Consider the following 27,569-nt stretch of genomic DNA (forward strand, 5'->3'; position numbering starts at 1 on the left):
AAAATAATTCAAAACTATCTATATGCGTTATTTTAAATAGTTTAAGCATGTCACTAATTCAGTTTGCTCCGTTCTTTTACGCCAATTTGATAGTGCGTTTATTTATGGGAATGGCAAATATTTGCCTCCACCTAGAGCGCTTCGATCCAAAAGAATTGCCGTATTTGACCTATTAGAATCGAAATAATTCATGGGGGCTTGAATATATCTAGATTTTACCACGGGTTGTCCCTTTATGCCGATATTTTACCCCTCGCTATCGCTCAGGGTAAAATATTTGTCATAAAGGGCCAACCCGTGGTAAAATCATGATATATTCAAGCCCCCATGAATTATTTCTTAAATATCTGTTTCTATAATATCTTAACGTAAAATAGTCACTGTGTATCATTGGTACAGAGGATATAGGTACTAACCAAGCTGTCCTGACACAGTATGAATATCTCTGTTGTTTACATAATATCAATGTGTACTTCAATCTTAACAAAATTGTTGTTTTAAGAAATGATTTGGTCGAAGCTTGATGATTAGAGAAGTCTTATTATATTCCCAAAACAAGAATGCTTACTAAAACAATGTGCAAATACTTGTCAGAGAAGTTGACACTTGTCTCATCCGATATGCATAATTTATTTATCAAACTGCAAATTATCTTTAGCAGTTAACCTACAAATCAGCTGCAGTAGATAACTTATAAGCTGTGTGAAGTAGTGAACTGTATGATCGCCTGTGGTAGATAAGAAGTTAAATGCATGTACGGTATATAGCTTTTCATGATTTGAAATACTTGTGCAGCTTTATTCCCTGTACCAATGATACACGATGATGGTGAGTGCCATACAATGAATGGATATGACAGAAAAGGTCAAAAAAGAAATTTAATCATCAAGTTTTTTACACAATATATCAGACTGATTCATAAAATGATGAGTTGTTCAGTCCCTCATTGAATATGTTTTTACATTTGAATTATTGGATTAGCTATTCTATATACCGGTATACAAAAGCTGATAGAAAAATACTATACACAACTTAGCTCTCTATTGTAGGAGTTTGACTTACCCACTCATAGTTAAGTTAGAAGACTGTTTTAGGAGTTTGACTTACCCACTCATAGTTAAGTTAGAAGACTGTTGTAGGAGTTTGACTTACCCACTCATAGTTAGGTTAGAAGACTGTTGTAGAAGTTTGACTTACCCACTCATAGTTAGGTTAGAAGACTGTTGTAGAAGTTTGACTTACCCACTCATAGTTAGGTTAGAAGACTGTTGTAGAAGTTTGACTTACCCACTCATAGTAAGGTTAGAAGACTGTTGTAGGAGTTTGACTTACCCACTCATAGTTAGGTTAGAAGACTGTTGTAGAAGTTTGACTTACTCACTCATAGTTAGGTTAGAAGACTGTTGTAGGAGTTTGACTTACCCACTCATAGTTAGGTTAGAAGACTGTTGTAGGAGTTTGACTTACCCACTCATAATTAGGTTAGAAGACTGTTGTAGGAGTTTGACTTACCCACTCATAGTTAGGTTAGAAGACTGTTGTAGGAGTTTGACTTACCCACTCATAGTTAGGTTAGAAGACTGTTGTAGGAGTTTGACTTACCCACTCATAGTTAGGTTAGAAGACTGTTGTAGGAGTTTGACTTACCCACTCATAGTTAAGTTAGAAGACTGTTGTAGAAGTTTGACTTACCCACTCATAGTTAGGTTAGAAGACTGTTGTAGAATTTTGACTTACCCACTCATAATTAGGTTAGAAGACTGTTGTAGGAGTTTGACTTACCCACTCATAGTTAGGTTAGAACCCTGTTGTAGAAGTTTGACTTACCCACTCATAATTAAGTTAGAAGACTGTTGTAGGAGTTTGACTTACCCACTCATAGTTAGGTTAGAAGACTGTTGTAGGAGTTTGACTTACCCACTCATAGTTAAGTTAGAAGACTGTTGTAGGAGTTTGACTTACCCACTCATAGTTAGGTTAGAAGACTGTTGTAGAAGTTTGACTTACCCACTCATAGTTAGGTTAGAAGACTGTTGTAGGAGTTTGACTTACCCACTCATAGTTAAGTTAGAAGACTGTTGTAGGAGTTTGACTTACTCACTCAAAGTTAGGTTAGAAGACTGTTGTAGGAGTTTGACTTACCCACTCATAGTTAAGTTAGAAGACTGTTGTAGGAGTTTGACTTACCCACTCATAGTTAGGTTAGAAGACTGTTGTAGAAGTTTGACTTACCCACTCATAGTTAGGTTAGAAGACTGTTGTAGAATTTTGACTTACCCACTCATAGTTAGGTTAGAAGACTGTTGTAGGAGTTTGACTTACCCACTCATAATTAGGTTAGAAGACTGTTGTAGAAGTTTGACTTACTCACTCATAGTTAGGTTAGAAGACTGTTGTAGAAGTTTGACTTACCCACTCATAGTTAGGTTAGAAGACTGTTGTAGGAGTTTGACTTACCCACTCATAATTAGGTTAGAAGACTGTTGTAGAAGTTTGACTTACCCACTCATAGTTAGGTTAGAAGACTGTTGTAGGAGTTTGACTTACCCACTCATAGTTAGGTTAGAAGACTGTTGTAGGAGTTTGACTTACCCACTCATAGTTAGGTTAGAAGACTGTTGTAGGAGTTTGACTTACCCACTCATAGTTAGGTTAGAAGACTGTTGTAGAAGTTCGACTTACCCACTCATAGTTAGGTTAGAAGACTGTTGTAGGAGTTTGACTTACCCACTCATAATTAGGTTAGAAGACTGTTGTAGAAGTTTGACTTACCCACTCATAATTAGGTTAGAAGACTGTTGTAGGAGTTTGACTTACCCACTCATAGTTAGGTTAGAAGACTGTTGTAGGAGTTTGACTTACCCACTCATAGTTAGGTTAGAAGACTGTTGTAGGAGTTTGACTTACCCACTCATAGTTAGGTTAGAAGACTGTTGTAGGAGTTTGACTTACCCACTCATAGTTAGGTTAGAAGACTGTTGTAGAAGTTCGACTTACCCACTCATAGTTAGGTTAGAAGACTGTTGTAGGAGTTTGACTTACCCACTCATAATTAGGTTAGAAGACTGTTGTAGAAGTTTGACTTACCCACTCATAATTAGGTTAGAAGACTGTTGTAGGAGTTTGACTTACCCACTCATAGTTAGGTTAGAAGACTGTTGTAGGAGTTTGACTTACCCACTCATAGTTAGGTTAGAAGACTGTTGTAGGAGTTTGACTTACCCACTCATAGTTAGGTTAGAAGACTGTTGTAGGAGTTTGACTTACCCACTCATAATTAGGTTAGAAGACTGTTGTAGGAGTTTGACTTACCCACTCATAGTTAGGTTAGAAGACTGTTGTAGGAGTTTGACTTACCCACTCATAGTTAGGTTAGAAGACTGTTGTAGGAGTTTGACTTACCCACTCAAAGTTAGGTTAGAAGCCTGTTGTAGGAGTTTGACTTACTCACTCATAGTTAGGTTAGAACCCTGTTGTAGAAGTTTGACTTACCCACTCATAATTAGGTTAGAAGACTGTTGTAGGAGTTTGACTTACTCACTCATAGTTAGGTTAGAACCCTGTTGTAGAAGTTTGACTTACTCACTCATAGTTAGGTTAGAACCCTGTTGTAGAAGTTTGACTTACCCACTCATAGTTAGGTTAGAAGACTGTTGTAGAAGTTTGACTTACCCACTCATAATTAGGTTAGAAGACTGTTGTAGGAGTTTGACTTACCCACTCATAGTTAGGTTAGAAGACTGTTGTAGGAGTTTGACTTACCCACTCATAGTTAGGTTAGAAGACTGTTGTAGGAGTTTGACTTACCCACTCATAGTTAGGTTAGAAGACTGTTGTAGAAGTTCGACTTACCCACTCATAGTTAGGTTAGAAGACTGTTGTAGGAGTTTGACTTACCCACTCATAATTAGGTTAGAAGACTGTTGTAGAAGTTTGACTTACCCACTCATAATTAGGTTAGAAGACTGTTGTAGGAGTTTGACTTACCCACTCATAGTTAGGTTAGAAGACTGTTGTAGGAGTTTGACTTACCCACTCATAGTTAGGTTAGAAGACTGTTGTAGGAGTTTGACTTACCCACTCATAGTTAGGTTAGAAGACTGTTGTAGGAGTTTGACTTACCCACTCATAGTTAGGTTAGAAGACTGTTGTAGGAGTTTGACTTACCCACTCAAAGTTAGGTTAGAAGCCTGTTGTAGGAGTTTGACTTACTCACTCATAGTTAGGTTAGAACCCTGTTGTAGAAGTTTGACTTACCCACTCATAATTAGGTTAGAAGACTGTTGTAGGAGTTTGACTTACTCACTCATAGTTAGGTTAGAACCCTGTTGTAGAAGTTTGACTTACTCACTCATAGTTAGGTTAGAACCCTGTTGTAGAAGTTTGACTTACCCACTCATAGTTAGGTTAGAAGACTGTTGTAGAAGTTTGACTTACCCACTCATAATTAGGTTAGAAGACTGTTGTAGGAGTTTGACTTACCCACTCATAGTTAAGTTAGAACCCTGTTGTAGAAGTTTGACTTACTCACTCATAGTTAGGTTAGAACCCTGTTGTAGAAGTTTGACTTACCCACTCATAGTTAGGTTAGAAGACTGTTGTAGAAGTTTGACTTACCCACTCATAATTAGGTTAGAAGACTGTTGTAGGGGTTTGACTTACCCACTCATAGTTAAGTTAGAAGACTGTTGTAGGAGTTTGACTTACTCACTCATAGTTAGGTTAGAAGACTGTTGTAGAAGTTTGACTTACCCACTCATAGTAAGGTTAGAAGACTGTTGTAGGAGTTTGACTTACCCACTCATAGTTAGGTTAGAAGACTGTTGTAGAAGTTTGACTTACCCACTCATAATTAGGTTAGAAGACTGTTGTAGGAGTTTGACTTACCCACTCATAGTTAGGTTAGAAGACTGTTGTAGGAGTTTGACTTACTCACTCATAGTTAGGTTAGAAGACTGTTGTAGAAGTTTGACTTACCCACTCATAGTAAGGTTAGAAGACTGTTGTAGGAGTTTGACTTACCCACTCATAGTTAGGTTAGAAGACTGTTGTAGAAGTTTGACTTACCCACTCATAGTAAGGTTAGAAGACTGTTGTAGGAGTTTGACTTACCCACTCATAATTAGGTTAGAAGACTGTTGTAGGAGTTTGACTTACCCACTCATAATTAGGTTAGAAGACTGTTGCAGCAGTATATTAATGTCATATTGATTGTCTGTCAGATTCAATTTATTCTCTGGATTAGTGCTAAAAAAAATGTATATTTCTGAAGGTGAAATTTTCAATGAAGTCACATGAAAAAAAAAAACTGATTTTAATCTAATACTTGAACTTAAGTAAATACAACATAGAAAAAAAAAATATTCTACAAACTTATATTTCTATAGAGTGCATTTAAATCTAAACAAGTATTACTCTCACAGATCATGTTTTCAAAATACAAACTTTGATGCCAGATTATATAGATTTTTTCTACAAGTTATCATCTCTGTACTTGTTAATCATCACAGGTTTTCTGGTGCAATAATTGTTTAATAGTTCATTAAGATGAAGAAAAGAAATAGGAAGCGCATACATACAACATTTGAGCAAGATTCTGTGAATGTTTTACAAAATTCTGTTACTGGTCAGGAGAAGTTGGACAGGAGACCCAACAAATGGCCAGACAAAAGAATGGACAGACTCCTAGATCACTATATACAGCCCACTTAAGTAAGCAGGGGGTATTATAATAAAACCTGTAAGTCCTTGAATAAATAAACTAAAAGTTCAGATTGTCTGCCAGATATTAGGATACAAATTATTCAGATTTATGTCTTTTCTGATATGGATATTGCTTTCAATACAGTATCCTAAGTAGCAACTTTTTTCTCTTGTACTAAACACACATGACACATTGAATTATATTTAATGACCATACAGTGTATTAATTCCTTACAACTTAAAAGTTATAAAATATATAGTTACCTGTTTATTCTGAACGAAAATACTAAGTCTTTAGATAAACCATCTACTTTGGTTGGGTACACCCTCACTGTAAAATTAGTCTGAAATATAGAAAATTCTCATCAGAGTTAAAATAAACATAAACAATCGCAATTTTCTATCATTTGTCTATATGTCATAAAAAAAGTTGAGCAATCAATCACCAACTTAAAGAGATCTGTCATTTAAGATATGAATGTTTCTTTTTGTAATTTTATTGGGTGTAAAAGTGGTGACCAAAGCACATTTTGTATGACTAGCAGAAGCGCTACATTCTAAAAATGTGTGCATCAAACACTTTTAAAACCCTATCAAACTGCAGAAAGAGTAAAATAATGATATCTTAAAATTTCATTTTTATGCTGAGACAACAAAAAAAGTTTTCTCATGTTTTTTCTTTCATTTACCTGTGCATCTTTTTTTTTCGGTGAAGTACATGTCATTACAAATGTAATATTTCATTTTGATATCATGATTAATTTTTGAATGACGTGTGATTGTTGTCTACCAATCAAACTAAAGAATTCTAGTGATGTAGTGTTATTATTAAAATGCATAAGTTCCTAATTTCTTAGAATAATTACCTTTCTGTTTGCTTGGAATGGATTACCAATAGAACAGTTGACCAAATTGTATGATGCATTATTTAATCCTAACCATTCACAGATTGGAGCATTCTGAAATAAAATACATTCAACTATTTATGTTCATTAAAAGTGGATTAATGTCACAAACTTTATTTGTTTAAAGAATAAAGAGTTATGAAACAGAACAAAATGGTGTCTTCCCGATTGTCCCACTTTATGAAATTACAGGTAAAAAGGTAATGAAATTTTGTGGGACAATCGGGAATATGTTTGTGGGACAATTGGGAAGTTTAAATGTGGGACAATTGGGAACTGTTTCTTTAGTGATTAATTTGTTTTCATAGCATGTTGCAGTAAGTTAATCAAAATGATCAATGTAACTTATAAAATATGAACAAAATAAGAACAAATAATAATATTTACATATTTTATTTTGCTCATAGAAGGTACAATTGAAGTATCATATAATATAATATGAAGTCTTTTCAAAAATTAAAAACATTTTAGTCTAAGATGAATATTTTTTTTAAATTATTTTTGATTGACTTTGAACTAGCGGTCAGTACTGCGAGTTCTCTCATATCTGTACTTAGTGTCTTTGTTGTGGTGATGTCCCAAGCCAGGAGCCTGTAAGTCAGTGGTTGTCGTTTGTTGCAGTGTAACAAATTTTTTTCATTCATTATTTTGTACATAAATTATGCCATAAATTTTTTCGTTTGAAATGTTTTACATTAATTTTGGGGCCTTTTGTAGCTATGTGGTATGGGATTTGCTCGTTGTTGAAGGCCGTATGGTGACCTATAGTTGTTAATTTCTGTGTCATTTGGTTCATTTTGGAGAGTTGTCTCATTGGCAATCATACCACATCTTTTTATTTCTTATGGAAGTCTGGCTCTTCTTTATTATTGGCGAAGAGTCCTGTTGACTGCAAAAACAATGGGAAAATTCGAAAAACACCCTTTAACAGTGATTTTTGGAAAGGCTGATCTGGAAAAATTCTAGACAGCAGCAAATTTTGAGAAAATAGTAGGGGTAGACGAAATGATTTTACCAGAAGCATGTGCGTCCCATATATTTATTTTTCTTTCAAATTTCTCAAATATTTTTTTTTTCAATCATTTATAAAAAAAAAAGTAGCTGAAATAATAAGATTTGTGTTTTTAAAAAAAGAGAAAATTTAAAAATTAACAAAATGGTCAATTTGACACAAGAAAGCAATAAAATTTTATAAAACTTTCTTATATTAACACCTACTTCTTACTAAAATAATGTGGGACAATCAGAACTTTTCATGTGGGACAATCAGAACTCTAAAATTTAAAAAATTGGGACAATCGGGAATAAACCAACAAAATACATTCCCTCAGACATTTCTAACAACTTGGCGCGCCTCATCATTTAAATTTGAAAATTTAACTGTCTCCAGTGGATAAATATCGTATCACACTCGTTGCAGTAGTATAATCTTTACTTAAATGTCAGGTTGGACGAAAACTTTTTTTTATAATAACTTTAAAATGTACTTACTTTCTGGTTCCTTATTCCATTATACTCTACACCTTTAGGTAGATCTATATAAAGATAAGTCTCATAGGCATCCTCTCCTCTATTGGCAATGTTAACAATGATATCTATGCTGTTTGTATTGCCCATTATTACACGGTTTGTTAATCTAAAACAAATAAATAAATTAGTATGAGTGCAAATGAGACCACTCTCCATCCAAGTAATAATGTATAATAACAAGAGGCTCTCAAGAGCCTGAATCGCTCACCTTAATTTTTTTGGTTAAATCTCTCATCAATGATTATTTTGGCTTTTCAATTTATTTAAATGTTCTTTGAATCGTCCTATTTTCTTCAAAAGCAAAACAAAAATCATTTTCTCCTATGTTCTATTTTAGCCATAGGAGCTATGTTTCTTGACATACAAGGAAATAAAATATAAAATTTATACTACATACTCTGAAACTCATTTAGCCTAAGTTTGGCTGAAATTGATACAGCAGTTTCATAGGAGAAGATTTTTTAAAGTAAGTCAACATGATGAACAAATTGTGAAAAAAGTCTTTAAAGGGCAATAACTCCTTCAGGGATCAATTGAAAATTTTGGTCAAATTGACTTAATTGTAGATCTTACTTTGCTTAACATTTTTGCTATTAACAGTTTATCTGTATCTATAATATTATTTAAGATAATAACCAAAAACTGCAAAATTTCTTTAAAATCATCAATTCAGGGGCATTATACCTGAAAAACCAGTTACCCAATTCGGCTGAAAATTTCAGGACAGGTAGACCTTGACCTAATAAATACTTTAACTTCTTGTCTTATTTGCTCTAAATGCTGGAGTTTTTGAGATATAAGCCAAAAATATGTTGAACCAATTGTGAAAAATTGTCATTAAAGGACAATAACCCCTTAAGGGGTCAATTGACAATTTTGGTCATAAAAAACTTATTAGTAGATCTTACTTTGCTGATCATTTTTGCTGTTTACAGTTTATCTTTATCTATAATAATATTCAAGATAATGACCAAAAACTGCAAAATTTCCTTAAAATTACCAATTAAGTGGCAGCAACCCAACAATGGGTTGTTTGATTCATCTGAAAATTTCAGAGCTGATAGCTCTTGACCTAATGAACATTTTTACCCCTGTCAGATTTGCTCTAAATGCTTTCGTTTTTGAGATATAAGCCAAAAACTGCATTTGACCCCTATGTTCTATTTTTAGCAATGGTGACCATGTTTGTTGATAGATCAAAACTTTGGATACAATTTATAAACTAGATACCCTAAGGAACATTCATTTAAAGTTTGGAAGTATTTGGCCTGGTAGTTTCAGAGGAGAAGATTCTTGAAATAGTTTACGACGACAGACGACGGACGATGACGGACGCAAAGTGATGGCATAAGCTCACTTGGCCCTTCGGGCCAGGTGAGCTAAAAAGGTATGAAAGCAAATGAGGCAACCTTCGGTCCAATTCACAATGTATAAAAAGTAAATAATTATAGGTCAAAGTAAGGCCTTCAACAAGAAAAATCAAAGAGAAAAAAACAATGGTCTTTTCTATATAAAAAAAGACAAAAGGAGAAACATGCATTTGCACATATATAGATATATCAATGTAGACAATTACAATTTTCTAAAAATTTCCTCAGCCCAAGAACTATAATGACATAACAAATAAGGAACAGGTTCTCTGATGTTATTATAAGGAACAGCACAAAAAATTGATATGAAATTTTGCATAATATAAAATATTTTCAAACTTTGTCTAAACTATGTCAACGAGATATTAGAATTACTTGGAATCATTATTTTTTGTAAGATACCAATTTTCATGGATTTCGTGGGTACACGTAAACAACAAAAATTAAATGTTAAAAAAAATGACAAATTTTCAATGTGTGCAGCTTTCTACAAAACCACAAAATCAAATACCCACAAACATGCACGTTTTCCTGAATTCATGAAAATTGGTACCTTTGAAAATAAATGAATCCACAGTGTTTAAAAAAGAATTGTATGTTTCATCGATGAAATTGTACTTTAGGCTAAGGTAGCACCTACTTAAAGCAGGTTGACCTTAATTGGTATGGTTTTCTGTTTTTTAACTTTCAATTTATTGGGTTTCAAAATATTATATAAATTTTAGCATTGCAAACTGTTGGTCTTAACCATATGACATGTATTGAAGGTAATTCTTGAAACATGCATAATGCACAATATGTTAATTTTCTGTTATTCATAACGGTACAAGGACTTTAACCAAAAATTGGTGTCAGGTCAAAATTGGCAGCCTTGGAAACAGAGATACATGTACTAATGACTACAGTTAGCCTACAGTGTACAATCATTGATGTTTATCCCTATAACTTTTCCCTCTAATATATGAGATATTGTATAACAATCACAAAGACTTACGAGTAGGGTAATACTGAGAGATCAGGAATACACACTTCATCTGGACCACAATTTTTCAAAATATTAGCCTAAAATATATGAAAGATACAAATATAAATTCATTTTCAAAATACAGCACTTTATATATAACCTGTATTCAAATAGTAGTCTTGCTTCTGTTAGCAAAATAACTAGGAAATAACATGTTACTGCTTACAAAATCACACTTTTACATAATCTTATCAGTCAAATCATAAATTTCCAAGATTTCTGGTTGTTACTAATCTACACTAATCTGGCAATTTTACTTGTTGTTACCAACCTACACTAATCTGGCAAGTTTACTGGTTGTTACAACCAACCTACACTAATCTGGCAATTTTACTTGTTGTTACCAACCTACACTAATCTGGCAAGTTTACTTGTTACCAACCTATACTAATCTGGCAAGTTTACTGGTTGTTACAACCTACACTAATCTGACAATTTTAACCTCCTTGTGCTTCTGATTTTAAAATGGATGCATTTAGGATCAAAGTTAATATCTATTATATACACTTTTAATGTACTAGCAAGCCAGTACTCCCATCCCACCTGAATTTGCCTATTTTTCCAAGTTTTTTTTTTTTTTCTCAGTTTTTACCACTTAAGGCTGTTCCAAAGAGCAGTAAATTTGCCAAAGTTTACTGCCAAAGTTTACTTTTGAATACTTATATAGAAGTAAATACTTCTATCACTGGTAGAAAAATATAAGGACCAAGAATTAATTGTAACATCAAACTTCCTGCTGTCAACCTTTCAGCTGGGCAGTTTTGAAAAACTATAAAGGGCAGTATGGATAAACAAAAATGGAGGGCCGTCGCAATCATGAATCGAGTCCAAAATAGGCATAAACTAGTTCATCCTTTAGACATAATCACTATTCCCTCATGAATTGACTATGGTAAGTTTCAGTCATAATATACCGTATTGCGGGTAATTTTTCATGGAGTGTAAATTTTCGCATATTTCGCCAACATAAATTCAGCCAATTGCAAAGTGCACATGCAGAGGTATTGATAAAAGTTTAGAATCTTCCAAAATATTTCGTATACCTTATTAAATGATAATCGTGAAATTTTACACCCGTGAAACATAACCTGCTATATGGTATAAGCTAATCTTCAAAACTATAGCCTGATTTATATTGTCAAACATAATTAAGGAGTCATTCTTGGGAAGTATCAAAGGCAACTGCTCAATAGAGTTGACCCTTTAAGTGAGGTTTGAATAAAAATTCTGATTGCAACATAGCTTGTGGTCGGGATTAGGGCAAATTGTTTTAGTGTTTTTAATCAGTGGTTATGGTTCTTACGTCAATGAAGTAAAAGATAACTGATTCTGGGTGTCAATATATTATAAAATACCTCAGCCTACAGTTTTGAGTGGGAATAAAACCTTTATTTAAAATACCTCAGCTTTCTACAGTCTCTAGACTAGGAGTTAATATAGTTATAAATACCTCAGCTTTAACTAGGGTAGGAGTGTACTGGTCTAATACAGGTTCTAGTTGGAAATCTAAAGCCTGCCTCTTCTTCCTTCCACCTAAAACATCATTTATATCATCTTTGGCTAATTTAAAATTAAAATTCACTTGGATTGGTGTCAGCTTGTCCCTGATCGAGTTCGCCTGAAATAAAATATGGTTGATTAATATCTTCCTATGTTTAAATGTTGGTAACAAGAAGCATGTTTCTTTTACAGGTAATGAAGATTTTCATTTATGTGAAGAAAAAGTTTGTCAATTATTTGAGCTGAGTGATTTATTTAGCTTGTTTTTCCAAACAATATAAAATTCCAGCAAATTTGCATGCATAAAATACTTGCATAATCCCTTTTTCCCTCCGTAAAACAATTTAACAGATTAAAATTCAGTTGAAAATAACACAATTGTCAGTTATGCAGAGGTTAAAAATTCTAATATGTACAAACAAAACAAAATTAAATTAAACCATGAAAGGTTTTATAATAAAAGTTCCTCTTCATGCATCCCCTGAACCAATTAAAAGACAAATCAGCTACTTACATTTTTTATATAGACAAAAGAATTGTGACAAAACGTTTTATTTCTTTCTAATTCTTTATCTAAAAGCATTTCCTCTGACAACTGGGATGCCAAAAGAAAAACTCTTTTGTTGGTTTTCTTCAGTGAATCAAACTCCCATGAAAGGTCAAACATAAGTCGTTCAGAAACACCAAGGCCATTATACTTCACACAAGTTCCCACATTGAAACTAAAATAAAATTAAATAGTTAAATATTAAAACCAATTACAGTAGTTTTAAACTATGCAAATTGAATTCATAAATATAAGACATGTTTTATTGTTTTTATTTCCCCATCCCCTGGTAAGAAAAAGAGGGGGTATTGATTTTTTCCTGCATGTATCTTTCCATCTGTTTCCTTTATTGAAGTGTACATGGTTTGCCCACTGAATTCTCTTAATATTTTGAAGATTGAAACTTTGAGTTTTGCAGAATACATGTACACAATGTATTTGTAAATATCTTATCAACTTCAACTTTTTTGTAATAATACTTTTTGAAATTAGTTGTTTTTTGTGCATTAAAATTTGAACATATCTACTACTCTTAGATTGTTTTATTCCAAGCAGGTTAATTGCTTGTACACATATCTGAGATGTATTTTGTTGAGATAAAGATATTCACAGAATCACAAGTTGTATCTATCTTTCTCTGGGATACTTTAAAAATGGTTTATTATGACAAATATTTTCAACAATTTACTACCAACTGCTCTTTGTGTAATAAACATTTTTATCGCTATTTTGTGCATTTTTCCTTTGATCTTTTTTTGTGATAATTTTCATATCATGCTACTCGCTTGAGATGGAAAAATTATCGCTAGAAACTAAGGAGGCCATGTGGCCTTGCTAACGAAATTGACATGAAATTGACAACGTCGTCATAGGTAAAATAGCGATAAACAGATTATCATTGGTCATCTCAACTCGATTGCTTTTCTCACTTTCGCTGTACCAGCTCAAGCGAGAAAATCAATCTCGTTGAGATGATCAACGATAATCTATAAAAACACATCTATTTATGGACACAATCTTTCCCAGTTAGTGTTAACACCATTTTGTGTGTAAAAACCTCCCTAGATATCAATAAAGGGATATGACTTACCACAGAACTTTAGCATCACTCCATGTAACTGGGCAAGTCTTTTGTTGTTCCAAATCAATAGTTTGGGGTTGAAGTTGTACACTGGCAGCAACTCTTACTATTGGTCTTGCCCTTAAAAAATCATATTCAGATTATATATTATATGAAATTCATATGAAAGTTTTTTATTACATGTTTTTAAATGACAGCATTGAAAATAATTGTGTAACTAGGCCACAACTTTCACTTGTACTAGTCATTTCTCACATTGTCTCTGATAAGCTCATAAAAGTATTTACTTTTCTCAGTTTGTAAACACTCAAATTAAATTCAACCAACATCTTGAAGCTATTTTAACTACTTACTCTCAAGCAAAACATTTCTATAGGGGTAAAAAAAGTTGTATAAGTTTTCCCTTTCCCAGAGATTGGTGAAATAATTTAAAACAGTTTCTCTTACTGACATAAAAGTAATTCTCACTTTACCTAATTAACTATAAAATTGAAATTAACTTCTTGATCATACATTAGAATTATGATAAAATTGAGAACGGAAATGGTGAATGTGTCAAAGAGATGACAACTTGACTATAGAGCATACAACAACTGTAGTGAACATGTGTTTCTCTCTGACAAAGATGACTATGGTCCGCAAATAATCAAAAAATAACATAAGGACCTATGAGCTACAGTTCCAAAGCTAGTTATTTTATTACTAAAAGATTCTTTTTCTTTTCATAAAACATACCCCTATTATATAACTAAATAACTCTATAAACTTACCACAATTGAAGTGCTGCCTGTGATTCATACGCCCCAACTAATAAATCTGAAAGTAAATCATATTTACAGTTACAATGACCCAACTTATCAATTTCTTAAGATTTGAATTATTTTACAGTGAGTTGCCCATAGGTGTTACTGTAAAATTTTACCTATAGCTCAACCTGTTTTAAAAATTGTCAACACAATAGGGACATTTAAATTGACCAGTTGGTATTGTTAGATTTAAATATACCTTGATTCTACCTGTACAGATTTTTATTCACCTAACCCAAAGTTTCAGCATGCTTTTTTCCTGAAGATTTTCTTACCTAGGATTATTCTATTAAAAATTGATAGGGAAGAAAATAGTTTTGGTTTTCATTGTTTTAAATCCCTGATATATATGATTTGTCTATTTTTTACCTAAAATTCTAACTCAGTAAAAGATTAAAATAAATATGTATTACATTTTTTTACTTTGTTTGAAAATTTAAACTGTTTTTACACCAAAATGCTTCTTTAAAATTCTAACCCTTATACATAGTATTGTCCAGCTGCCAGTGAAACAAGAAATAGCTGCTCATGTGTTTACAGTTTAAATTTTCAGAGGGATATGTTGTTCTTTTCTTCACATGACCCTTCAAGATTCTCATTTTGGATTATTATTAGCAATGTTTTAAATCTTTTGGTGTCATTGTGCATACAATGTTGGATTTATTTTATTTGAATTCACTACTCAGACTTTTTATAGCAATTTTGTTTCTTTCAAGATTTTATTGTCATGAAGGACTTCAAGGAGGAAATAATTCATTCAAACCGTTTTGTGGGGCTTACATATGATGTTGTACACATAAAATTCGAAATAATTTTGGAGTATACCTTTCTGTGTTTTTTCTTTGAAATCTATTATAATATTAGTGGGAGTTTTGTGCATAAAATGCTGTGTTCACTAAAGGAAATTCAATTTTTCATACGATGGGATTTATTTATGTTAAAGATTTAAAATTTTCAAAACTGGAATTAAAGTAGGAGATATAGTGCTAGTTCATCCAACATGTTTCTGTGGCTTTAAATGTGATTTTTGAAATATTCATTATTAATTTTGGGATCTATTACAAATTTAAGATGATTCCCTATTTAAATGGGATCTTGGAAATGAAATAAAATGTTGAAGTAATGCAGTGGATATAGTCTAATCTAGTGATAAAGTGAAAAATGAAAGTAAAATATTCTAAAATATTCCTAACATGAGGAAATGTTTTAAGTGAATGTGAAATTGGAAATAGTCATTATAAAATTCTGAATCAAATATTGTTTGATTTGGAAATTTATTATAGGAAATGAAATAAAATGTTAACTGTGGATATATCAGGTGATATATAGTAAAAATATAACAAAATATAAGTGAGGATAACTATTTGGAATATAGTAATGGAAATGATTCTGAATTATGTATAGATTCTGCACCTGTTAAATTAGGATGTATATCATTGGAAGTTAATCAGAATTTATACTATGGATTTAGAAAAAAATCTAGTGAAGTAGTGAAAAATGAATAAAATTGGGAATTATTTAAAATCTTTGGAATTCTGGATGAGATGTCAAATATTAGTGTAAAGAAATAAATGAAATTGTTTATTCAAATATGATTTTGAGGTTTCATTAAAGTGAGTGAAATATTACGACTGGATTATTTAGGGTATTAAACATCTGCTAGTAGTTGCTATGCAAACATTTAGATGAAATGTAGTGCATTTCAGGTCATGCAATTTTAAATAAACTGCAAGAAAATAACATGTATGATATAGTCATTCTTCTTTGGCTTGATCACTCATAAGATTTTGAATGACAGTAAAATAAAAATCTCTCGATAGAATAATCCTAGGTAAAAAAAAGTTCAGGAAAAAAGCATGCTGAAACTTTTGGTTAGGTGAATAATTTTTTTACAGGTAGCATGAAGGTAGATTTAAATCTACCAAACCAACTGGTCAATTTAAATGTCCCTATTGTGTTGACAATTTTAAAAACAGGTTGAGCTATAGGTAAAATTTTACAGTAACACCTATAGGCAACTCACTGTAACTCATAGGAATATTTTCAAACAAGCAAATTTGTGACAAACAAGTCATTTTAGACACACTCAGTTTTCTAATTACATTTTGTACAAAGTTACTTTAAACGTCTAAGTTTATGTTTTTTTAATATACCTGTAGTGTAAATGTGTTTATATAGTCTAAGTTGATGTCTTTTTAATATGCATGTAGTGAACATGTGTTTAAGTTGTCGAAGTTGATGTATTTTTAATCTACCTGAAGTGTACATGTGTTTAAGCTGTTAAAGTTGATGTCTTTTTTATATAGCTGTTGTGTACATGTGTTTAAGTTGTCTAAGTGGATGACTTTTTAATATACCTGTTGTGTTCATGTGTTTAAGTTGTCTAAGTTGATACCTAAAGTGTACATGTGTAAGTTTTTCTGAATAAGAACTTGTTAAAAAAAAAACCTTTCTACCTGGATACTGGTTTTTGTCCAAGTCAAGTCCTCCAGACAAAGAAAATCCAAAACTTTTAACAGATGGAAAATCTGCTCCATGTATGACCTTCAATGATAAAAAATATATATCCGTCAATTGTAAAATAATGTTTGAACTTCAAAGCCCAACTAATTGTGGAATACTGGATACACTACAAAGTCCAAATAATTACATTACATGTATGTTTTTCTTGTATGCTACATCAAAATGAAATGATGTTGATGTAAGTTTTTAAAGACCTTGACTGGCTATACAGCTGTTGGTAACATTCGTTGTGACATATGCTATCACATAAAAAGTGCACATCATGAAGCACAAGGAAATACAAAATGTGCTTTGGTCAACAGTTTTACATCCCAATAATTACGTTAGATGTATGTTTCATTATTTCATTATAATATGTTATTCAGAGTTTAGAACTGTTCAGAGAACTACCACACAAAATGCGTAAAGCTCAAAACACTTTTACTTTTAAGCAAAGTATCGAGAAGTACCTAACACAATCCTGATAAGAAATGTTTGCTACAATGTATTTGTATATTTTTTTATTTTCATTTGATATTTTGACTACATGTATACATCTTTTAACAGCATTATATCTTATGTTAATAATAATACATTGAACTACATGACTGTAAATTAACTATGTGTAAATATCTGTTTTGATTGTATTGTAATTTGTATGTGAGGGCCTCAGGGAAGATTAGTTTATTGTAACTAACTGAGTTTACCCTCTTTGAATAAAGAATTTATTATTATCATTATTATTATTCTGAATGGCTAACTGCACATCACATGTTATCCCTTAAGCAATTGCAAAATACAATAAAACTCATCATTCATGATAAAACGAGGTCCCACAATAAAGTGCACAGGCAAATTAAATAAAACAAGAATGTGTCCATAGTACATGAATGCCCCACTCGCACGATCATTTTACATGTTCACTGGACCGTGAAATTGGGGTCAATACTTTAATTTGGCACTAAAATTAGAAAGATCGTATCATAGTTAACATGTGTACTAAGTTTCAAGTTGATTGGACTTCAACTTCATCAAAAACTACCTTGACCAAAAACTTTAACCTGAGCTTCACACTATCTTTTTCTTTGTTCAGTGGACCATGAAATTGGGGTCAATACTTTAATTTGACATTAAAATTAGAAAGATTATATCATAGGGAACATGTGTACTAAGTTTCAAATTGATTAGACTTCAACTTCATCAAAAACTACCTCGACCAAAAACTTTAACCTGAAGCGGGACGAACGAACGGAGGAACAGAGGCACAGACCAGAAAACATAATGCCCCTCTACTATCGTAGGTGGGGCATAAAAATAATAAAATTCATGTTTTCATGATCCTAGCTAAAAAATATAATTATAAGTATTGAATGCTTCTTTTTGTAACTTTATAGGGGTTGTAAAGGTGGATTGTGCCTGATGTTCATATGATGAAATCATAATCTTTCAGTCAGTTTTATTGAAGTCTGGAGCTGGCATGTCAGTTAACTGCTAGAAGCCTGTTGTTATTTATGTATATTTGTCATTTTGTTTATGTTCTTTGGTTACATCTTCTGACATCAGACTCAGACTTCTCTTGAACTGAATTTTAATGTGCATATTGTTATGTGTTTACTTTTCTACATTGGCTAGAGGTATAGGGGGAGGGTTGAGATCTCACAAACATGTTTAACCCTGCCACATTTTTGCCCCTGTCCCAAGTCAGGAGCCTCTGGCCACAGACCACAATTAATTCCTCTATCAGTTCTTTATAACCTTTTGCATCATTAAAAAAATTGCACCATGCACTTTTGTCAATTTTTTTTATGTGTGTATTGTATAGTCCTAGTCCAAATATATATCCGAAATTCAGAAAGATTGAAGCAATGACTTTTACAAATTTAGCCAATACACATCCATACCCCTATTGACAAGTCAAGAGATGTTCCGAAAACTGCAAATATCACCTTTTTGCACTTGGCCTAATCACTCATTCCATATCAAAATCAGTTAAAATACAACATCCAAAAATTTATTTGACCTCTCTTCTTTCATTTCCACCTAAAAAGATTTAAGGAATGAGTGAGGAAAGGAAAGAAAAAAAATTAAGGAAAAATACACTCTAATTAAAAGGAACTATATTCGTGGACAACGAAAAGCGGGGTCATTAATTGTGGTCTTGGGCCTATTAGGGGCCTAAAACTTGACCAATTCTAATAAAACTTGGCATGATTCAAGCTTAGTATATTATAAAACAGGTTACAAAGATTCAAAGCCATATGATACCAAATAAAAAAAATGTGGCATTTTTTATATCTGAACTTTGGGTGCTGAATTGTGGCGTTGAAATAGAACAATTAAAACTATCAAATTTGAGCTTCTAAAAACCAAAAGATACCAAAAATAACACTTTTCAATGTCTCTATGTATAAGTTAACATCTATTCAAAGCAACAGAAAGCATACTTCATGTATCAGACTTATGAAAAATGGCCAGAAGTTAATTTTATATGAGCCTGTGCCAAAAAATAAAGGTTTCCAATTAGGGTGAGGCCTTATATCAAATGTAAAATTTTTCACTTACCACAATTTTCTGAAGTTGTTAAGTTATCAAAAAAACTTAAACAGGTTATAAATGTACTTTTAATGGAAATATAAGTTTCAAATAGCATAACACATGTGGATAAAATGGTCTTTAGCAATGTTATGCTTAAAAAACAGGTTGCCAGTTTAGGCCGTTCCCCACATTTGCATATTTAAAAGCATATAAATGATATGGGAGATGGAGATATACTTCTTTTTGCTAAAATCTGTGCTCAGATATGATAAAACATGGAGCCTGGATGTAACAAGGCTGTCACTTTCAACTATATATGTAGACAGGATGGTCTGATGCAAAGTTTATTAACTTTACTGTTGAAAAACTGAATGAAATTTCAGCCTCAAAAGGCCAATATTTTAACCTCTAGCTATCCAACAGAAGAAAGTAAAGGTAGTCTGTGACACAGAAATGGTTAAGCAACCAGTAATAAGTGTTTTTGATGTAGGTTCAGTGCAATCTGCTTTGGAATACAACTTTTAAGTGCATAGAACTTCACATTTCACCTGCTGCGTATACTGACCGTTAGACTTAGACTATTAAAACAGCACATTTTGCACTCTTTTTATGTTTTTATCCACTTTTTTTTTGTGTTCAGAGTTTACAAATAAGTTAAATAACTGAAATAAATACCACAAACACAAATAGATATCAGAAAAAAACTGTCAAGAGAGAAATAAAGCATGCAGTTTTTGAAAAAATAGTGAAAAAAGTTAAAAAGCTACATTTTGGGCATTTAACCTGAAAAGTGACTTTTTCACAAAATTTCTATCAAATGAAAGTGAAAATCATTTCTTCTCATATAGTTTGACAAATCAATACCAATAGATCATTCAGAAAAGATGCCAAAGTAAAAATTCAAAATTTGCTGAAATGCACCTCTTAGGCCACAGACCACAATTAATTCCTCTATCAGTTGTTTATAACCTTTTGCATCATTAAAAAAATTGCACCATGCACTTTTGTCAATTTTTTTTATGTGTGTATTGTATAGTCCTAGTCCAAATATATATCCGAAATTCAGAAAGATTGAAGCAATGACTTTTACAAATTTAGCCAATACACATCCATACCCCTATTGACAAGTCAAGAGATGTTCCGAAAACTGCAAATATCACCTTTTTGCACTTGGCCTAATCACTCATTCCATATCAAAATCAGTTAAAATACAACATCCAAAAATTTATTTGACCTCTCTTCTTTCATTTCCACCTAAAAAGATTTAAGGAATGAGTGAGGAAAGGAAAGAAAAAAAATTAAGGAAAAATACACTCTAATTAAAAGGAACTATATTCGTGGACAACGAAAAGCGGGGTCATTAATTGTGGTCTTGGGCCCTCTGGCCTTTGTTAGTCTTATATTATTTTAATTTTGGTTTCTTGTGTTCAATTTGGAAATTAGTATGGCGTTCATTATCACTGAACTAGTATATATTTGTGTAGGGGCCAGCTGAAGGACGCCTCTGGGTGTGGGAATTTCTCGCTACATTAAAGACCTGTTGGTGACCTTCTGCTGTTGTTTTTTTTCTTTGGTCTGGTTGTTGTCTCTTTGACACATTCCCCATTTCCATTCTCAATTTTATTGTAAAGGTGTTGACTAGCACACATTTTTAAAATGAAATAAAATTTTAAACTCATTACTAGATATCTTAAGGATTATTCAAGTTTGGTGGAAATTGAAAAGAAGAGTTTAGAAACCATTCAGAGGACATTAAGTGATGTGTTCACTCAGCTGTTACTAAGGTTTCTTTTTAACCATTAACCATCTGGAAATAAACTTACTTGTGAAACTTGTGTTAAAATTCCTTTCATAGAACCATGATAAATGTATATTGCTCCTTTCCCTTCTTTTCCCCCGTATGGTGCTCCTACAGCTAAATCTGAAATAGTAAGTGCCTTTAAATAAATAAAGCCATTTATGTGTCTTTGGTGTAAGTTTTCTTTCTTGTAAAACTTTATTTAATTAAAAAAAAAATCACACTTAATAATTATGTTAAGCAAAATGAATCTCAGAAGTTGTAATGCTTCTAGATGAAAATATAAATATAATTACATAAAAATTGTGCCAAAAGAAAACTACTCTTCAAAAAAATCCTTATAAAACATAAATGTTAACAGAAATCTTCAAGAACTAAACTCTTAGTTTATTGAGTATTCTTTTCAAAGATAATGTTTTTTTGTATGTTTTTCTTTTTAAATTTAAACATCTAACCTTTATAACCATCATAGTTTATATCACCAAGTCCTGTCAAAGCAGCTCCAAATCGGGATTTAGCATCTTGTCCTTCTAAAATATCATATCGTTTCTTTGGATTAAATTCTCTCTGAAAATAAACCACAAGTTTCTAGTTATCATTACACAAAGATCCAGAGCAATATTTCACCTTAAAACATAAAGTCAGATTGCAAGGTAAATATCAATAGTTTTCACAGGTTTTTATTTTCCCCATTGATGTTTAAACTTTCTTTGCGTTTGTTAAATTCATGAATTGAACAACAAATTTCCATCAATAGTTTCATTGTAAAAAATTATGCTTTTACAAAATGTTAGATATTAAACGGCTGATATATTATATATAACTGTGAATAATCCAAAAATATACCTCACCTGCATGAAATTTTCAACAGTAATATGCTCAAGAACTTTTTATTAGAAATAATTATTATACATTTGTACAGTGAAATCTTGCATAAACTTAAAACCTGTCTAAACCAAATTCTGAATTCTAGTCATATCAAATGTTATGTGTTGTTAAACTGGTTAAACCAAACATCTGTCAAAACCAAACAAAATCTTGAATGCTAAAGAGGTTCAATTTAGATAAGTTTCACTGTATAACAATACAATACAATATATATAGGGCATTTATTCATTTGCCTTACAAAACCAATACCTAGTGACAATCTGCAAGGTACTATAGAAACCAAAAGGATATCCTTAATGATATCAGAAAATAGACCAACCTGTCTATTTTGGTAGTACACATAAACTCTGCCAGTATCATAGCTATGTACAGAAGTGTAATTTGAATACAGTGGTGCTCCAACAATAATGTCATCAAGGCTGCAAAAAATATGAAAAATATGAATGTACACATTTTGAAAATATACTTAAAACATACACTTTCAGCTGATTATTCATGATAGTTATCCATATATTGACTGTGGAAAAGGTTTTCAACAGCAACCGTGTCATATATGTGAGCATAATTTCTTGACCCTATCCTATACATGTATAAGTCAAATTCAAATAGACAATCTAATATCTACCTATTATAGTAGTTCATCTCTACAAATCATTGCATAGTAAGTGACCCAACCCCAGTCAATAATACCACAACGATTTAACATACAGTTCATATTTACAGCAAGTTGCAATGACTTGGTAAAAATGTGTTCCTCTTAACTGAAAATTGTTTGTATTCTTAACAGGTTGAATAGTTAATATGCTTAATTTGCTTAGTCATCATCAAACAAATCGAAGTAAAAATCCATTTATATTGTCTTTCATATATATAAACAAAATGGAACACTTCTCACAAAAAAATATTTTAATTTAGATCAAATTTCTACCAGAAATTATATTTTGTAGTACACATCAGCTGATTACACCATATGTTTATCATGTTTATGTATATTACATAATATTAGGAAGATTCCCACATCTAACACAATCTGGCAGGACCATCAACATTCCAGGCAATTTATTGCTTTATAACAGTGATAAAACATTAACTTGAAATTCTTACAGTCATAACATAATATGAAGGTAATATGCAATGCATTAACAGAACAAAGACTCATATTTCAATAGAACCATAATTCTTTGAACATCTCATTTCTGTATATATCGTTGTAATGTGATTAATTACTCACTTGTGACCACTAAATCAGTTAACACTTAATAAGCTTTTCTTCAATCTAATTCTTCTTAAAGTGCTCTAACATTTTCAAAAGTCTTTAGTCTGGGAGAACATGATACCTTTATTACTTGTTATTGGCTCTCAGTAACTATGTGTACTGTCATATCAGTACTTTGTGTATTTTGTCTTTATGTTAGTTATTTGTTTGAGCTTCTTGTCAATTTAGTTAGTCAAGTCAATCCTATTTTTTAAAGTTTGTTCTTATGTTGTTCTGATACAACCCTGTGCTAGGATAGGGGAGAGGAGAGTTGAATGATTACAAACATGTTGAGCTCTTTGATATTCATGGGCAAGACTTCAATTGCTTGCTCTGTGTGAAACTGGTGCTTGTGTGGTTTTAGATAAATGTGTCTGCTATCTAAGCTTTCACTTTCAAGCCCTTCAAGTTCAGTCTGTTGTTTAAATTATACTTACTTGTTACCATCCAAGTCCTGTACAGCTAAGGCATAACCAAAGTAGGCTCCAACCTAAACAAGACAAAAACATTAAGCATATATAAAAAATAAGTTAGCATGATACAATGTATATTAGTTTGCAACTGGTTTCTGTGAGCCTGTTTTAATGTTGAATAAACATGTTGGTGTATATCATTTCTGTTTTTAGTTCATAACTTTGTATATAAATCAGGACATTAGTTTTTTTCATCTAAATTGTTTCATATTTGTCATGATATCATGCTATGCAGTATGACATTTGCTCATTGTTGAAGGTCATAAGGTAACCTGCAGTTGTTCTATATCATTTTGTCTCAGGTGAAGAGTTGTCTCATTGGCACTCAAGAAAGCCCCATCATTTTTTAATAATGTTATAGTTAATTGTATTGTTTTTCAACAATACTATCAAATAGTAAGCAGTGATAGTATTCTTGACTTATGCCAGTTGATACATTTAAAAATTCAATTAATCATCTGTATTGGGTGGCTGGGGTTTTGGTGAAACTTTCTGCATATCATTTCAATCATTCATTTTAACTAAGGACATTAGGTAGGAAAAAAATGGTTGTATATATGGAATCACTGAAGCAGGACTGGAGTTGGTCCCTTTTAGGGCAGTCAGTGGGTCCCTCTATTTGAAATTTCTTGATTCTCCACTGAGGGAACTTGAGTATTTGAGATAAACAATACTGACACTGAAAATTAAACTTTGCAGCTGATAACAAAGAGCTTTGATGTTATTTTTTAATTTTCTTTCAAATGTGGCAATCAATCCAATAATGTGAAGGAAACATGTTTATTATAAAAGATAACAGACCATACCCGTAGCCATGAGGGTCGGGGGTTCGGACAACCCCCCCCCGCCCCCCTTGAAAACAAAAAAGCACTGTTAAAGTCAATGTTCCGTTCGAATTGTGACTGTTAAAGTTGAGTTTGTGAGTACAACGAACCCCCCCCCCCCCCCCTTTGGAAGGCCTGCAGACAAATGGTAGTCTAGATTCAAGACTTTTCAGTAACTAAGGACTATAACAATCTGTGTTCAACACATTTTGAGAAATGAAAAATTCAAAGATGCATGATCCTCTCCAAAAATCAGATCATTCTCTTTGAAAAACACTGAATACACATTAACTAATGAAAGATTGATGTTAAAAGCATTTAAATTTTATATTGAGAAAAACTACTCATGCTAAATTGCATCACTTAAGATAAGTATTTATTACAGAGAGCTGTTATATAGATTAATTTCAATGTTGAATTCCTGATTCTGACTTAATAATCTGCTATTTTAAGTTGACCTACAAAGATACTGGTATTTACTTATCTTTTATACAGAAAATTATGAATTCCACACATTTCATCAAAGATGAAATTATAGTTAGCTTTGTAAAACCAAAATATTTTGTTGTAGCAGAGCCTAAATTATTATACAATTACAAACAGAATATGTCCATGTGATACAGATACCCCATATATATATATTGTTAGGTTGAAAGACTGAAGTAAAGTTGGGTCAATTTCAATCTGTCTTTGTATTAAGTGGCACCTAATAACATTTTCAAATATTTTTGTGAACCCTTATTTTAAGTTAATATGACTAGAATTGTTTTCAGATAAATATACAATTTGTAAAATAAAATATCTTTTTCGAATCATTACAAAACAATAATAATCAAAAACAGGAGATGTGGTCCAAAAGGCCAATGACACAACAATGATGTTGAGATGATGGACAGCCTTTTCAATGTTCATTATTTATTTCTAAGAAGATTGTTGTTTCACCATGAAATATATATATATAATAGTACAATAGATAGTTGTAGTATTATATCATGAAGAATGACAAGACTTCTTCTATAAATAACCTAAGCATCTACAATGATCTATAAATAAAGATTGTTGGTGCCAAGGCGTTAAAGATGTCTGTCAATAGATATGTCTTGTTCAGTAAACATGGTAAACAGGTATCTAAATAAATAACAATAAAAAAATCACTTATGCAGATAACTATATTTATATATGTAGACAACTATTGGGATATATTTAAATTTAATAATGATTTAAATAATATCCCCTCTGAATACTACTGCAAACATGATGTTTTCAAAAAGTATAGAATACTTCTAAAGTTTTTGTGTGAGGTGGCAACCCTTTCTCCTACAGCATCTATCTATAATCTTACTATCAACTGTCCATTATACATTTAAACATAACATTACCAAAAATAAGGGAAATCTAAGAATGAACTCAAACGGAACACAATAGAAAATGAACCAGAAAATTCTCAATCTGATATCTGGGATTTCTACTACAAGTTCCTGATGGCACACACTTTTCAAAGTCTTTGACACAATAATCTTATCTCAAATGATTCCACTTCACTAAGCATTCCTTATTAGAAGTGACTGTTGTAAAGTGGTTCAGAAATTTGACTGGAGACAAGGAGGTGATTGAGGAGATGGGTTACAATTGTCTACTAAACACTTAATGATAATTAATCAACATATTTTCTTTGCAAAAATGAAGAAAAAAAAAGGTAGTGCCATTGTGAATATATTGAAAACATGTACTTATCAAATTGGTTTAAGTGTTACTTTAATCTTTCAACAACTTATATTCTCTTAATTTCTCAAGTTTGATTTAGAGAACTTATTTTAAGCACCTAGAAAATGATTAATCAAAACTTTTTCTTAATATTTCCAAAGAAAATACCCATTAAATAAATCTAGGTAAAGAATCTAGCTGATAATTTCTTTGTATTCGAAGAGGGCTATTAAAATTCCTATAGAAAACTTCTTCGTCATAAAATTGGCTGTATAATGAAACACAGATCCTTTCTTTTAGAAATCCAGTGACTTTGTTTGATTATGTTTGCATCATCAGCCTGTAACTGATTACCTAACACAAGTCTATCATAAACAGAAAATTAAGTAACAAGTTCTGGACAATTTCCAAACTTACACATTGAATATGTAAATCTGTTGTACACTTTAAGATTGTGTGTAATTCATCTTATTTAAATTCAAAACTAGTATTAAATTACATAAATTTTCTAATGAGAACACTCCTAACATAAAAGAGGATACATTTGAACTTCAACTTTATCCAGTTTTAAGATGACAAGGCCACAGCTCATAGAGATCAATTTAACACTGTGAAAAAGGCAAGCTAAGTGCTTCCTTTAGAAATATGAATGTTATATATCTCTTATTATTTAAAGTAACAGAAAACTCCATTACTGAATTAATTGGTTTTATACAGAAACACCAAATGAAAAATCATCAATTCACTAAAGGTTCATCTACAACATAACTCGTAACCGCAATCAAACTTGCCAAGAAAAAAATCCAATTTAAGGATCAATTCTAGGAGAGGAAGATAATTATTCTTTGTCTATCCTTGTGATTTTCAAATTATATATTATGATTGATGGAATACTGATAGTACAATCAAAATATACTAGCTTTAATTTTTCTATTCAGATGAACTTGTTAAATGATTTATTGTAGCAGACCTTGAACTAGTGGAACTAAATTAATACTCCATCAACCTTTTCTAATTTATTGAATACCCCAAGATGTTGTTGCTCTGAAATTATTCAATTGTTTAAAAAAGTTACCTCTATCAATCTGACATCAATTAAATTCAAGGTCATGGGTAATAATTAT

The 27,569-nt window shown here is 31.8% G+C and overlaps 1 protein-coding gene across 3 annotated transcripts in view; it reads right to left on the bottom strand.

Annotated features, from left to right (window-relative positions):
* The window catches only part of LOC134706909 (integrin alpha-8-like), a 70,759-nt gene that overhangs the window by 7,728 nt on the left and 35,462 nt on the right, over positions 1 to 27,569 (bottom strand). For all 3 annotated transcript variants that reach the window (XM_063566267.1, XM_063566268.1, XM_063566269.1), the window contains 14 exons: positions 23,882 to 23,934; positions 22,509 to 22,608; positions 21,757 to 21,868; positions 21,327 to 21,424; positions 16,923 to 17,010; positions 14,431 to 14,476; positions 13,670 to 13,780; positions 12,547 to 12,754; positions 11,983 to 12,150; positions 10,503 to 10,570; positions 8,100 to 8,244; positions 6,570 to 6,662; positions 5,968 to 6,047; positions 5,158 to 5,247 (listed from right to left, as the gene is read on the bottom strand). In XM_063566267.1, coding sequence (XP_063422337.1) covers positions 5,158 to 5,247; positions 5,968 to 6,047; positions 6,570 to 6,662; positions 8,100 to 8,244; positions 10,503 to 10,570; positions 11,983 to 12,150; positions 12,547 to 12,754; positions 13,670 to 13,780; positions 14,431 to 14,476; positions 16,923 to 17,010; positions 21,327 to 21,424; positions 21,757 to 21,868; positions 22,509 to 22,608; positions 23,882 to 23,934 — 1,460 coding nt within the window. The remainder of the gene's footprint in view (positions 1 to 5,157; positions 5,248 to 5,967; positions 6,048 to 6,569; positions 6,663 to 8,099; positions 8,245 to 10,502; positions 10,571 to 11,982; positions 12,151 to 12,546; positions 12,755 to 13,669; positions 13,781 to 14,430; positions 14,477 to 16,922; positions 17,011 to 21,326; positions 21,425 to 21,756; positions 21,869 to 22,508; positions 22,609 to 23,881; positions 23,935 to 27,569) is intronic.

Source organism: Mytilus trossulus, chromosome 2 (genome assembly GCF_036588685.1).
Source record: "Mytilus trossulus isolate FHL-02 chromosome 2, PNRI_Mtr1.1.1.hap1, whole genome shotgun sequence".
Classification (NCBI taxonomy): Eukaryota; Metazoa; Mollusca; class Bivalvia; order Mytilida; family Mytilidae; genus Mytilus; species Mytilus trossulus.